Source organism: Branchiostoma floridae, chromosome 8 (assembly GCF_000003815.2).
Source record: "Branchiostoma floridae strain S238N-H82 chromosome 8, Bfl_VNyyK, whole genome shotgun sequence".
Taxonomy (NCBI): Eukaryota; Metazoa; Chordata; class Leptocardii; order Amphioxiformes; family Branchiostomatidae; genus Branchiostoma; species Branchiostoma floridae.
This window is the reverse complement of record NC_049986.1, coordinates 10,174,537-10,190,404: the sequence shown is the minus strand read 5'-3', so window position 1 is coordinate 10,190,404 and position 15,868 is coordinate 10,174,537. Positions and strand designations below refer to the sequence as shown.

General features: G+C 40.9%; 2 protein-coding genes across 2 annotated transcripts in view; one reads left to right on the top strand and one right to left on the bottom strand.

Annotated features, from left to right (window-relative positions):
* Positions 1–522: 522 nt before the first annotated feature.
* Positions 523–1,453, top strand: LOC118421206 (melatonin receptor type 1A-like). Its single transcript, XM_035828368.1, has 2 exons — positions 523–681; positions 1,169–1,453. The coding sequence occupies exons 1-2, from the start codon at positions 523–525 to the stop codon at positions 1,451–1,453; spliced, it is 444 nt and encodes a 147-aa protein (XP_035684261.1).
* A 5,706-nt stretch (positions 1,454–7,159) lies between these two features.
* The window catches only part of LOC118421205 (rhodopsin, GQ-coupled-like), a 9,949-nt gene continuing 1,240 nt past the window's right edge, over positions 7,160–15,868 (bottom strand). The window contains exons 2-5 of the mRNA XM_035828367.1: positions 10,036–10,239; positions 9,076–9,224; positions 7,875–8,033; positions 7,160–7,231 (exon numbers count right to left, since the gene is read on the bottom strand). Of these exons, the coding sequence (XP_035684260.1) occupies positions 7,160–7,231; positions 7,875–8,033; positions 9,076–9,224; positions 10,036–10,239 (584 nt within the window). The remainder of the gene's footprint in view (positions 7,232–7,874; positions 8,034–9,075; positions 9,225–10,035; positions 10,240–15,868) is intronic.

Genomic DNA, 15,868 nt, shown 5'->3' with positions numbered 1-15,868 from the left:
GACGTAGCCTCTATAGTGAATTTCCAAACTTGAACTTGAACTTGGACTTGATATCTTTATGAAGGTTAAACATCCATATTTATAGACAAATCAATCTCAGTCTACAGCATCCGCTTAACAACGTTACGCTCTTCTTCGGTGGTACTAAAATGAACAGACAGAACAAATCAACAATAAGCTATACATGTAATATCAAAAGCCAGAAGAACTATTCTAACATGATTTTTACATACCTGACATATACTGACTACCGCGATGTGCTCAACCTTTGTTTTCAGTCACATGCATATCAAACGTTCGGAAGTAATATACTTTATTCGTAAAGAAGCTAGAAAGGACAACATTTGATCGAGAGCAAATACTCGATACCCTCTTTCTTCCACTCCTTTCTCCTATTTATCTCTTCTCCCCTCTGCCACTATCCTCTCCCTACCAAAGACTCATCAATCCATTTATGATCAATGACTTACAAACACTACTTCATGAGTTCGAGTAAAATGTAGTACATTTTTTCCAGAATGGATGTTGACGAACGAGTCGGTTGTGACGCCATTCCCAGACATTGCACAAGGGGCATCGTTGGTGCAAACCGTGGTGTTCGTCGGGATATTCGGCATCTCTAGCCTGGTCGGAACCGTCGGCAACGCTGCTGTCATCCTGGCCTTCTACCTCTACAAGAAGGTACATGCAAATCCATACTCACAATAGGGACGTGTGTCATAACGAGTGTTTGGCCCGGACCCAAGAGGTCATGGGTTCGAATCCTGTCATACTACTATTCATCTTAGAACTGCCCTTCGGAAAGACACTTTACATACACAACTTTCCCCATTCCACCCTGGTATGAACATTGGGGAGATAATGTGTGGTGGAAGGAGAGGGTTGGGCCCAATATCATGCCCCATTCACAGTGGGTAACAACAGACCATTGCCCCCACGGCTTCAGGAAGGCTATGGAACTACCTAAACCTTATCAAGCTTCTGTTCTCTCAGCATGTGACACTGTCACAATACGTTATCAACCGAGTGCGGTACCACATTGTCATCGACTGTCCAAAAGCGAACATAATTGTTCAGACAGATGAAAGCTTAAGCATTTTATCGAGATACATCTGACAGTTTGTTGAGTGAAGCTGTAATCGATTATGACTACATTTTTTCCTAACAGGTGCGCACCACTGATAACGTCTTCATCCTGAAAACCAGCTTCTGGGACCTGGTAACGTCTGCCGTCATCATTCCACTGACAATCTCGTCCATGGTCACCGGTCTGCCGAACTGCGGACAATCCTGCTGTGCTTTCAAAGGCTTTCTGAGTCTGTTTAGCATGACTCAATCATCGTTATCTTGTGCCATCACTGCCTTTAACCGTTATGTGCACGTTGTGCTATCCCTTGCCACATACATCCGCTGGTTTGGTCCTGTCAAGGCTGGGTGGTCGGGGCATGAGTGATCGGTACTCTGGTCATGTTGCCGCCTATCTTAGGCGTATACGGTAGTTTGGGGTGGGACGCGAATGTGGAGATATGCCAGATGTCTAATGAACCCAACAGTTTATTGTTTTTCAAAAATGTCCTGGCTTCACTGCACTGGACCACGTTGCTGGTGATATATGTGTTCTACGCCCGAATCTACCTGCACGTGCAAAAAGGTGCCATGGCCGTCGGCCAGCATCTCGGCCACAGCCACCAGCAAGTGTCCCTGCAGGCAGTGAAGCGTACAAAACACATGTTCTACATCTTCTTCACTCTGTTCACCCTAACCTCTCCAACCATTGTCGTCATGCAAGTGGATCCTCACGGTGTCTCAACTCCTGAATTAGTTTTCTTAATCATTGACGCGATGTATTGCTGGAACACCGCAGTCAATCCCATCATTTACACTTGGACACTAAAAGAGTTTCGGCAAGCGTTCAGGTCCATGGTTCGCTGCAGACGACATATTGTGACCCCACCTCACAGACCTGTTGCTAAAGGACCTGCGCGAACCTCTCGAACACCATTGACGGCTACACGCGTTTAGCAGACAGGGTCGTTAATGCCAGTGGTATATACCTGAGGAAAATGACCATTGTTTACTCATTCGCTCATTCACTCACTCACTCTCTCTCTCTCACTCACTCACTCACTCACTCACTCACTCACTCACTCACTCACTCACTCACTCACTCACTCACTCACTCACTCACTCACTCACTCACTCCTCACTCACTCACTCACTCACTCACTCACACACTCTCTTGCCAAAAAAATCATCTTCAAATATGAAACATTAAAAGCGATTCTAAACGGAAATTACCCAAAATCCCTAAGGAGATGTTTTGCTCCTAGGCATCAAACAGGTAATGTGTTTAAGGTTTCAAATCGACGTTAATGCAATCCTATCCCTTCCAAAGCTTTTAGATCTAACCACAGTAACACCAGATAAGCCCTGTGGAGCAGGTGTGCCCTGTGAATGTTATAGTCTAGCTTTATAGCATTTCTGCTGCACGAACAGCGAAATTTAACCGAGTCTAGACTCCGCATGTTTTGGTGAAATGATCCAGAGAGCTGACAGAAGATCTAGAGATATTCTTCTACTGGTCGTGACAGAAAATACAGACATGATATTTAGTATTTTCATGTTTATTGTAGTGAGAAATTATTCCTTTATTGAACTGAAAATCTATTGACAAGCTTAAGCGCAATAAACAGAGGACCACGGCTTAATTATAACGCCCATTCTAAGCCCTTTCCGGTAGCGTGCATATGTTGCGTGAGCGACACAGCCGGGACCGAACTCGCGCTTTCCTTGTGTGTGCATGTGTTTTGTGATAAGAAAAATATTCTGTCAAGTGTTACAATTGTTAACGTCTGATTATATGGTGAATGCATTGTCAAGTATGTGACTCAAACAATGACTTGTATGCAGGGCATGTAAGGATATAAATAGTTTAGGCCATGTCCATTCGATTATATGGTTGTAATCATTTGGGAAGAAGAAAATATTTTGGCATTATAGTTGCCTTTTATATGAAACATAATTGGTCAGAAAGGTTGAGCAAATGACTGAACACACATAACATGATTTACAGTGTACCGAACGATAGATTCTTCATTTTGGTTCTTTCACATCTTCTTTGACGTTGGATTTCATTATGGCATTCTGTGACGTTAATATCCAATTTCCAACATTTTGCAATACATGTACATGGCAAATTGCTCAATTTGAAGCAGATTGTAGGAGATAGAGTACTAGCATGGTGAAAACGTTTTTGAAAACGGAAAAAATTTATCCGAAGGCGAACTTCACCCTTATACTAGAAAAAATGGCCTAAATCAGACTTTAAACCTACCTGTGCGCAGAATTTGATTGGGTAACAGTGTATAAGATGAACATTAACTTTGTATGTATTTTGCATCATTGCATGTAAACAAGTCGTAGATCGCATGACTAGCTAAATACATGTGCATATAGTTCGCGATGCAATCATTACATATTGGGTAACTGTGCATAAGATGAATATTAACTTGGTATATATTCTGCATATAAACAATTCGTATTGCTAGCTAGATAGTTCACGATGTAATCATTGGGGTAACTGTATAAGATGAATATTAACTTTGTATCTATTCTGCATAAAAAGAATTCAAATACTAGTAGCTAGCTAGATTTAGATAGTTCACGATGCATGCAGTCATTGCATACCCATTGTCTACTCCAAGCGCTGTCCAAAGACATGCATATACAGGCGAAGACAGATTGTGCTTCAAACGATTTTTATTGTGCAAAACTGCATAACATCAGGTGATTTCACTCATTCTTAAGCTTTATGATAATTGTAGCACTGTTATCATCGTTACTTGACATTTATGGATATAATGCACCCCTGTACGTTTGGGATCGCATTGTAAACACCATATTGGCTGTATCTGCATATACTAGTATGTAAATACTTTACGTTTGGGACTGCATCTGTGAGCAGCGACACCTATGCTGCAGTACTTTGTGTACCAGTCAGAATGTCCCCGAAGAAGGTGACAGACGGTCGCCGAAACGTCTATTGAATAAAACAGTTGGTTGTGCACAAAGAATCTTAAGCCTGTTATTCATCCGGTAATACTGAAATATATCATGTTGGTACATTAGCTAACTTCATAATAAAAGCTCTCAAATTTGTTTTTTAAAGTCAAGAACCACAATGAATATATATATATATATATATATATATATATATATATATATATATATATATATATATATATATATACTAGTTTGTCTTCTATCAGTGGGATTAAACATTAAGTGATTTAGATGTCTTTCATGTTTTATGTTCAATAGTATATCTTTCTAGATCCATAATCATTCCGAAAAGTTCACTGAAGTTCTATCTACAAACATTCCATACGATGGCCTAGAAGTACAATGTTATTTTTCAATTATTTTGCTTGTATATAATATTCCATTTTCATTTTCATTTTCACTCTCAACTTTACTCTCCAAACGTTCCGAGCTTTTACAGTTTTTCTATATGGTACATCATATTACAATACACAACACAACTACACAACCTTCATATCTCTTTCAATCATGTCTTACTTTTGCCATTTTGATAAGATTATATGGATGACATCGGCGCACGGGAGACGGATACTAATTTCAAAGTATTCCAAGTCAATTACAAATTCAAAGAAGAAAATATGAAAGAACAAAAAAGAGGAATCTATCAATCTATGTACAATACACCTTTCTCATGCGGAGGCCATCCTAGATTGAAGACGAGGTCAATGAGGCAAACAGACAAAACTTATTTCTAAAATCAGCTCCCATTTAGTTTTTCCCCAGACCACACAAATTTTCACAATATAAAATCAAATAATAAATATTATGACCAGTGTTATGCAGCGAAATATGTAGCAATTTGGACTCACGTACTAATCCCATATTCCCTTAAGAAATGCAAAATCAAAAGCATAATAATGCAAATATTTGACGGACATGCAGCCATTCTCTCATTGGTCAATTTTCTAATTTCCATGCTATCATTGGTTGAACTACTAATTATGATGGACATTCTTTTGTTTGCCTCATTGAACTCGTTTTAGATCTATCATGGCCGCCGCGTGAGAAAGGTGTATACTCTGTGTGTTTAGAAAGTTCTTCAACGATCCTGACTACTTGAATATAGGCAACTATAATGAAGGCAACTTTTGTTTTTCACAAACGCATACTCGCATCAGTTTTTGGGCTTTCCAGAGGATGTCATTACTATAACCAAATCAATTCAGCCTTATCCATATTACCATGTTTTATGATATGACTATGCTGCATTCACAAAGAAATATTACATACACACTCAAAGATTAACAAGATTTATATTATCAACATCATCGCACCACATTACAACTATCGTATTCCCTTTAATTCACTTTTAATATTTACATCATACGGTATATACGTGTAGCCGTTTTCGGCAGACATAGATTTCAAGCCGCTCTTTAGCCGTGTCGTTATGGGCCGTCGTACCGTGTAATATCAGTATTCTAACAAGTGTGATACGGCCACATTTACATACAACATTGTCATCTAATCTTCCCTCAAGTACTACAAAGGTAAACTGATGATAGCCAGAATACTACGTCATCAATGGTGCATCTTACTGTTAACTGCTTCTACCCACTTATTTTATACTCCCAGAATCCTTTGCTTCACAAAGGCAACATGAATTCTGGGTAATATGTCAAAGGTGACGGTCCCTAAAAAGTAAACAAAGCACTTCTGGACATTTCTATCTAAATCAAGACTATGGTCGAGAAGACAACTGTTTATGAATCAGGGCCTTCATCTTTGATATATTATCCTGGATTCCTGTCATTGCCCAAATGAAGATGTAGAACATGCGTGTACGCTTCACCGCCTGCAGGGACCAATCTAGGAAAGGGCGTATTGTCTTTAAATGATTTCTGTTCGGAGTCTTTACGGGTACAAGGTCGCAGAACACAGTATCTATCCGCGACCCAGGGTTCCATGGCAAGGGTGCATAAAGTAGTACGGATAAAACTGTTGAAGGCTGGGGAGAAAATCTTGTTTGGCAGGCAGCCGGGCAAAACCTGCATTGCTTGGTAAATGAGTGTATAGAATTTGAGACTGTATGAATTGGATTGTAAAGATTTCCAGTTCTTGTAAAAACGTGCCTTATTTGTATGCAACTGTCTTCATATCGTAATTGCCAGCTGCAGTTATTTGACCCCCGCAGAGTGGCGTTTTAAAGATGGCGTCAAACGGTGACCAATACGCGGACAGATCAATGTTTGTTTTTGAATATTTAGTGGGCTGTACCCTATATTCAAATTCATTCGTTTCTCGTATTTCTCTAGTGCCCCCTACTTTAACTTTTACTGCGTTGAAGGCAGGTACCCTGTGGACCTTTACTGAAATAATCCACATGTGCATAGGCCGAAAACTTCTTTCTTTTACCACAATCAGCGTTTCTATAAGTATATATCGCGAGTCTTGTCTCTGCTGATTCTATCTCAGAATATATCTATCTATATATCTACATGTGCATCTCTCTCTCTCTTTATATATATAAAGGGGATCTTTCATTATTACATGTATCCTTATCATATGAATCTGTGATCATTGGTGGGGTGTTTTCCTACGTGTTTATCTCTTGCATGTCAATGGACGGTTATGCGGGGGCAACAGGGTTGGTGACTTTCAATCAGGACAAGAATTTATTACCCTGACTGGTCTCTAAACAGCAGGTTGGACTGTTCTCAGGTATCTACCACCGGTAATGACGCCCCTGCCTGCTTAACGCGTTCAGAGACCGTCAATGGTGGTAAAATTTCCTGCTCAACGCTTTCAGAGACCGTCAATGGTGGTAACATTTCCTGCTCAACGCGTTCAGAGACCGTCAATGGTGGTAACATTTCCTGCTCAACGCGTTCAGAGACCGTCAATGGTCGCAATACTGCCTGCTCAACGCGTTCAGAGACCGTCAATGGTGGTACGTATGGTAAGACTGCCTGCTCAACGCGTTCAGAGACCGTCAATGGTGGTAAGACTGCCTGCTCAACGCGTTCAGAGACCGTCAATGGTGGTAACATTTCCTGCTCAACGCGTTCAGAGACCGTCAATGGTGGTAAGACTGCCTGCTCAACGCGTTCAGAGACCGTCAATGGTGGTAAGACTTTCGGTGATCGAGAGGCTCGTGCGGGGCCCTTAGCAACAGGTTTGACTTGGGCAACTGTAGGGTTAGGGACAATATGTCGTCTGCAGTGAATCATGGACCTAAAACCTTGCCTAAACTCTTTCAGGGTCCAGGTGTAAATGATAGGATTGACTGCTGTGTTCAAGTAGAATAGCGCGAGGATGAAATAGGAAATTGCTTTGTGGACTGAGTTTTCGTAGACATCCATATACGTCATTACGATGGTAGGACAGGTCAGCGTGAGAAAAGTGAAGAAGATGTAGAACATGTGTTTTGTACGCTTCACCGCCTGCAAGGACACTTGCTGGGGGCTGTGGCCGAGATGCTGGCCGACGGCCATGGTACTCTTCCGCACGTGCAGGTAGATTCGGGCGTAGAACAAGGAAACGAATAGCACCATTACCCAGTACACGGACGCAAGGACGTCTCTGTAAAACAACACGCTTGTTGTGTCTGCAGAAGACAACTGACACACTGCCGAATACGCGTCCCACCCCAAACTGCCGTATACTTCCGAGATAGCGGGCACCAAGACCAAAGTGCTAACCATCCACGACCCGGCCACCCAGAAAAATGCCTTGAAAGGACCGAACAAGCGCTTGTAAGTGGCTAGTGAGAGCACAATATGCACATACCGGTTAAACGCAATGAGAGAACAAGATAACATTGATTGCACTACACTTTTGAGGTTCAGAAAGCCTATGAAGGCACAGCAGGCTTCTCCACAGTTCGGCAGACCGGTGACCATGGACGACATCGTCAGTGGAATGATGACGGCAGACGTTACCAGGTCCCAGAAGCTGGTGTTCATGATGAAGGTGTTGGCAGTGGTGCGAACCTGTTGGACAAACAGTCAGAACGTGTTTGTGTAGCTATTGCTTGAACTGGACATAGATAGCCTTGCCTAATTAGCAAGCTTACATGCTTTTTTGCTTATTACCTCGAGTCGGCTCGACAGATTATTAACGTCCTATAGGGGTATTGTTTCTACGTTTCCAAAGGAAAACATAAAGTGTTTCTACTGGCCTTTTCTTTCTTCCGTCGTCAACCAATCAAAACTCAAAACGGTCACTGTGACGTCGGCTCAAATAGTTTGTAACATTAAAAAAATCACCAGTACGTAATGCTTTTACAAGTAGCTCAACCGGCAAAGCAAGTTCGTGTCCCACCCTGGACATTCTTTTCTTATTCTTCTTATTTTTTCTTTTAAGGCATATCTTATACATACAACGCTTTCATCTTGCAAACAGGGCATCGCACATTAGATTTTTAAAAATTTCTTTTCGGACGATTTTTCTTTTCCCCTCGGAAACAGTGCATTTTCTTCGAAAATGTGGCCTTTCTAGTTGTCTTTGTTTTCATGTTCACAGCCATAACTCAAGATCCTTATGATGAATTCTAGCATATCGGTAGTTATTGTGGTCCTTAGGAAAAATGGTAGTAGCACTTTGGAAACTCAAAGATCGACATATCCCTGGAAACCCCAAAGGTGATTAGCAAGCCTGCGAAGAAAAGAAAAAAAAATGGCAAAAAATGGCAATGGCCTTCATTGATGAAATCTAAGTGATTAAGAACAAATGATTGACACAAAACATATGGTTTCCGGAACAATATACTTAGTATAGTTTCTTTCATTTTTGTCCATAATTATCTTCTTTTTTTTTACTTTGACTTTGGCATTCTATTAGGTCAAATTCTATGTGTACATCATTTGAAAATTATGTGTACATCATTTGAACATTTAGTGGTCATACGATGAGTAGTTTAGGAGTTACAAACAGGGAAAATCACACACATGCCCGCGTCCGAGGGTGTCCAAAATGTGCTGTCTGTATAGGCTACTTTTTAAGCACCAAATAAACCATTATTATTGAGTGTACCTTCTCGTAGAGGCAGAATGCCAGGATGACAGCAGCGTTGCCGACGGTCCCCACCAAGGCAGAAATGGCCAACAGTCCGATGAACAGCAAGTCTTCCCACGGAGCCACTTCGTCAATGTCGGGAGGTGGCGTCGGTAGAGAACTGTTTGCTGAAATCCATTCAAAAAAGTAATTGTACGTTTCCATACTCTACATACCAAAACAAGCTCTTGCCATCTTAAAAATACTTTTTTTTAATACCGGAAAAACTGTATAGCGTCAGAAAAACGGTCATTTCTAGTCTTATACGTGGATAACCGTGGCAACCATCGTACTCATGGTGGTAACGTTTGTTACCGAATCTGGCGACAGGCATAAACCACCTCACACAGCCTCCAAGATCAGTGACAGGAGCGATCTGACGTGATCAGTCAGAGGGCCTGGTCAGCTGGTTTCACCACCGAACTGGGAATCATTCTGGGAACTGAATTGTTACATTTTTTGCTACTATTTGAATTCTTCGTTTCTTCTCAGGCGGCAGCCATTTTTTAGGGGGTGAAATCCCACCCAACCAATACGAATGTGTTGTTGTGCATCTTTTGTAAAACATTACAGGGGTTGTGGATAAATGAAGAAACATGTGATGTTGTCTATAATTTGCTCCATATCAAGGCGTACAGTCAGGCGACAGCATCTCGACAATTAAATGAGAACGGAGAACGAGCCGGTTAGGTCTCAAAACTAGTGCTATGCCGGATAGTCAACGGGCTGCTTTTTTCCACTTTTGGGCGGGGGACCTATCGGCGTTTTCGCGACCCGGTCCTCCGCCCTGCTAAAAGTTAGCTAGGATCCCGTGTATTTTTTCCCCGCGAACATGTGGGCTGATTTTGTTATGGGCCCTCGCCCACAAATGAAAATCAGCAGCCCTTTAACTGCCCGACTGGGCATAGGTTTGAAAATTACTATGATATCAAGACATACCTGTTTTCGTGTCGTTGGAACAAAGGGTACCGTTGAAGAACACCACGTCTGTGGCGAAACTACTCGCATCGGTGAAGATTCCGGTGTCATTGAACATCCGCTCATCGTTGACACCTGTCTTGTTGGTCCGGGTGGTGTTGCAGAGGGAGTAGACTTCATGTTCAGTCTGTGCTCCAACCGAAAGAGCTCGGCCAACTATCACAGCTGAAATGGTGTAACACTTTGGTATTTGCATCACAAAACTTTAAATTTTGATTACTTTTGATTTCAATGTTCTACGTGTATGTTTTGTATTCTATTTATTTTTATGTTTTTTAATACGAATTTCATTTTTTTATTGCTTTATTCTTATGTTTTTTCTTTCATTTTCATCTAATCTTTATTTTGTTTTATTTTTTATCTTTTATACACCACACACGAGAAGTGTCGCGATTCACTGGATATAAACCGATCATTTTAAAACCTAGTTCACGGGACTGGTGAGATGTGAGGTAAGAGGTAAGAGTTCAGCTTCATCTGTTCAGATTGCAGTACTCCTAGACTACCTACTTTCCCCCCGAAATAAGTCCATCAGATTTTTTAAAGTACATTCGGCAACGTACAATACGAACCACAATTCATACCCGCTATGGTATACATAGGTTCCACTTCTTTTGAAAAGTAAATCATTGGTCTTTCGGGGACAAAAGAACTGGCTCGGAGCCGACTGCCATGAATAGTATAGCCCTCTTGAAATAAAGTAAAATCGTCGTGCATGCAACATAAAGAGTAACTCCTGCTTCTCCCATTGTGTCAGTTACTAAGTCCTCATCCCCAGTGAGTCGTGCTTGTCACTGATGAATCATGAGATCTCTGACTTAGGGAGAAGAGATGCTGTCTCAGGCTAACTCATTTAAACCAGTAACTTTGATTGAGGACGAGGCCGGCCAACGGATCTTGTTATGTGGTGAGTAAAACAAAACAAAACAAAACAAAACATAGTACGAAAACAAACAAACAAATAATAAACGAAATTACGAACAAACAAACAAATGATCAAACAAAAAGATTCGAAGACTCACATACCTTGTATGTAATACAGCAGTAAGGCAGCAGCCCAGTGGCGGCAGCGGCGCCTCATGATCATTCTCCCGAGAAAAATACGCCTTGTCGTCGCCTTCCTGAAATTCTCACGTTATCACTCCGATGTGTGTGAAGTGATAAACTATCAATGTGCGAAATCAGATGACGGCAATCTTGCAAAGAAAAATGATAATTTTAAATCATCAATTTTTAACAGGAGACTGGTTTGACTATCCTTAGTAGCACTCAGATATCTCTCTCTCTCTCGGCTTTTCTCAGATATAATTGAGAATTTATAATTTACTAAACAATTATATCTGAGTGCTATTAAGGAGATTACAATCCTCGAGCAGATGTTTAGCTATTAGGTATCAAAAAGGTAATGCTTTTGATGTATTAATACGCGGTCAGTGCTAAGTTGGCCTTCAGATCTAATCTCATTAACACCGATTAATCTTTTAGGAGAAGGCGCGCATTGAATCTTGCAGACTAGAGTTTTCTTTGCACGAACAGAGGGTTTTAGATGGATTCTAGACTTATTATGAATGCGATATCGATCAATTCAAGTTTAGCTCATTGAAGAGTTTTTCTTCTACTGGTCTCTAGTACTAAGAGGTTGATCGTGCTAAGGATATTCCCCTAGCTCAATATGCTCAAGCATAATACACGGCTTAACGTCCCGTCCTAAGGACTTCGACACTTTCCAGTAGCTTCCGTGAATAGTTTCATCAGGTTGGTACGTCACTGAATAAATAGACTCTTTTTACACAACCATTGTTTTATTCAAACCGACGTTATTCAAACTGAAGAAGGTGACAGACGGTCGCTAAAACGTCGGTTTGAATAAAACAATCTTTGTGTAAAAAGAGTCTCTTTATTCTTTCCAGTAGCTGGTATGCCAGGTTGGCATCACAGCCGGAATCGAACTCACGGCCTCTAGTTCCAGAGGCATGACTACTAACTTAAATGGGCCTATACATACATGTACATATTGATTGTTACAATATGTAACATCTGAAAAATCGGATGCCATGCCAGCAAAATCTAGTGGGTCGTGTGGAATAATGACAAGTCGTTCTGGGTTCGAGTCCGTTGGTATACTACGGTTCTTCTGTCTTTGGGAGAGACATATCATACGACTTTCCACAATTCAGGTAAATGGACTGCATAGCTTCGGTTAGGAACATTTCTTGGATAGGGCGTTAAAAGGAGGAGAACAACATAAAAGAACCCACTGCACTTATCAAAAAAAGATTAGGGATAAGTCTCAAAGTGAGTGGCTCAAAACCTGCTGTCCTTTGGTCCCGTGACCAGTCTTAGTGGCTAAAATTGCTCAAAATCCCTTGGCAGATGTTTTGCTATTAGGAATCAACCAGGAGGTACGTTTAAAGTTTTTGATCCGCAGTCAATGCAAAGTTTTCCTTCCTATGATTTTAGATTTAATACCCTTAACACCGGGCAAGCCTCGAGGAACAGGTGTGCATTGTGAGTGTTGCAGTCTACAGTTTCCGTCGCACGAACAGGAAAAGATTACGTAAAGGCTCTCACGATGTGAGTGGTTCAAAATAAAACTTTAAATGGACGTCCGGTATTTGAGGATGTAAAATAATGCATTCCACTCATTGAAAAGAGTAGGGATCAAGTAGTGGCTCAAACCTTCCATCCTTTGGTCTCCTTACCAGTCTTCGTGGTTATGATTCCTCAAAATCCCTCGACAGATGTTTTGCTATTAGGTATCAAACAGGTAAAACGTTCAAGGCTTTTTATACGCAGTTAACGCTAAGATTTCCTTCCTATGCTTTTAGATCCAATATCAGTAACAATGGTCAAGCCTCGAGGAGCCATTGTGCATTGTGATTGTTATAGTCTAAAGTTTCCGTCGAACGAACAGGAAAACATTAAGGGCTCTCATGATCTGTGTGGTTCAAAACCTGCTGTTCTTTGGTACCGTGATCAGTCATAGTGGCTATAAGTGCTAAAATCCCTGGGCATATGTTTGATATTAGGTATCAAACATGTGATAAATGTACATTCGAAGTTTTTAATACATATATAGTCAACGCAAACGGACCCCAAAATGATTGTTCAATAGAATCACGTTTCCGAGTCTTATCCGTGATCATTGCACTCGTCTCATTGTCTCGTCAATGTAAGAGGAATAGTTTGACATGTTGTCAGCTCATTATCATAATTTATATAAAATATCAGAAGGACCACGTTTTGCATTAACCCTATTCTGATGAGGAAGTGAGGGGGGGGGGTACGGTTCTGAGGCCTTCAGCAACTTTTATGTCGCATAACTCATGAACGTCTGGCGCTAAAGCCACTAAACACAGGGATGTCGGCCTCGACAAAAAAGAAAATTGCAGCTGAGGCGTTAATTGCTTCTGCCATCCAGCTGAGAATGGCGCTCCTGTCTGCTTTCAACACAAAATATCAAGGAAGATTTTCAACGAATATGCAATTTATCTGCCTCTGGCCAATTTTAATTGCTTCTGATTCCTAGCGTGACGCTCCTGGTTGCTTTGAACACAAAATATAAAGGAAAATTTTCAACATATAATTGCTCTGCCTTTGGCCCATTTTACCATCGCGCTGTGTACTGAAAATGTGTGCGTCATGGTAGGAGATCAAAAATGTCTTCGACTCATAGAAGAGCATCAGCTATATGAAAGTCTTAATTCTAGATCTACCTAAGCATTACATGCTTTATCGTTGAGTGGATTTTTCACATAAAAATTGCAATGGTATAGAGTCGATGGCATTTAGGTACTTAAGAAATTTGTCGGCACTAACGCGAATAGAGAGCATTCAAGAGTGAAAATTTAAACGGTTTGTATTACGTTACGTGAACATTTATAATTCACACTAGATAAGTTCGGAAATTAAACGGACGTGTCTCCTTGTATGTCTCTTAAGCATTTGTGTAGCCCAGTGTAAAGTACCTTGGCGTTTTACGCTAAGATTTCTTTTTATTTGCTTCTTGGATAGACGAGGGCAATGTGGCACTGCAATCAAGTTAGTAACTTATATCAACAGTGCCACACAGTTAAGTCAGAAGTTAAAGGTAGTCTTTTCCTTTACCTCCCCGGCCGAAGTCAAATACCTTGGTTGAAGTGAGGAAGATCGTGTTAAGTGCCTTTCCCAAGGGCACAAAGTTGGGGGCACGGCGGGTATCGAAGTTGGGACCTAGATTCCGAGCCGAACGCTATACCAGTTACGCCACGCATGACGCCATGCTAAGATTGAAATAAGTTTGTGTTTCGTAGGGTTAATAATCCTCTCAGAGAATTGGCATCGAATTAAAACAGTGGGGGGTTGTAAGTTCAGTCATGAATAGTTGACTTTGGAGAGTCTCTGAGGGGGGTACCCAAACCGCCATAACGACAAAAAATAGCTGGACGATTTTAATCATATAGTTTCACATACTTTTCACGAATAGAAAGTTTGAGTCGATTTGGCCGACCCCCATCTTCCAACCTCTGCCTGGTTTTCTCATGCAATGACTCTAACATCTTGTTGCATCAGAAAATCAAGGCTCATGCAGTGTTTGGTATTAACAACCCTATCTACTAGCATATCATACAAAAAGATAAAGACAATGGAGCTTGTTAGAATAACTTGAATCGGTTATCTCTTTTCATAACACTAAAAGGGCAAACCTTTTTTACACATTGCTGGCAAGCGCCTGATGGCAGATACTGCGCTGCCCAGTTACAGAAACAGAAATATTTTTTTCAAATATATATTTGACAATATTGCACGCATTAGATAAACATTTTGACTTTGTCAAAACATATTTCTGGATAATGTTTTGTACTTACCGCTGGCACTGTTGAAGTTAGCTATGATTAACACTGATTAACATGGGTCATCCCTTACCCTTAACAAACAAGCGAACAAACAAACAAGAGTCATGATTGTTTATTCAGAGAACATGGACACAACTACGATTTGTTTTTTCCAACATATGTTTGTTTTCCCTTTCTGTGTGCTTTTTTCTTTCATTTCTTATCGGCTAGTCGATTTCCACTATGGTAAGGTTTTCAATGTTTTTATTTGGACAGTCTGGTATAGTCCATGCCACTCCCTGACTGACCTGACTTTTGCTGTGGCTTCCAGTTGACTATTGTTCTTCTGGCATATTCTCTTCACATCCGCCTACGGAAGCTGCAGCGTCCTCGACGTTTGCGGTGTTTTGTGGCACAAGTTGTTCGACTTGTGGATTTTCTATGATGTTATTTTCTCTGACGTTCACAGTGTTTTGTAGTACAGGCTGTTTGACTTGCGGATTTTCTCTGACGTAAATTTGCCTGACGTTTGAAGTGTTTTGTAGTAAAGGCTGTTCGACTTGAGGGTTTTCTCTGACGTAACTTGCTCTGACGTTTGAAGTGTTTTGTAGTACAGGTTGTTCGACTTACGGATTTTCTATGTCAATTGAAGTGTTTTGTAGTGCAGGCTGTTGGACCTGCAGATTTTCTTTGGCGTTTGAAGTGTTTTGTAGTACAAGTTGTTCGACTTGCGGATTTTCTCTGACGTTTGAAGTGTTTTGTAGTGCAGGATGTTGGACCTGCAGATTTTCTTTGGCGTTTGAAGTGTTTTGCAGTACAGGCTGTTCGACTTGCGGATTTTCTCTAACATTTGAAGTAGTTTGTAGTACAGGTTGTTCGACTTGCGGATTTTCTCTGACGTTACTTTCTTTGACGATTGAAGTGTTTTGTAGGAAGGCTGTTGGACCCTGCGGATTTTCTCTGACGTTCGAAGTGTTGAG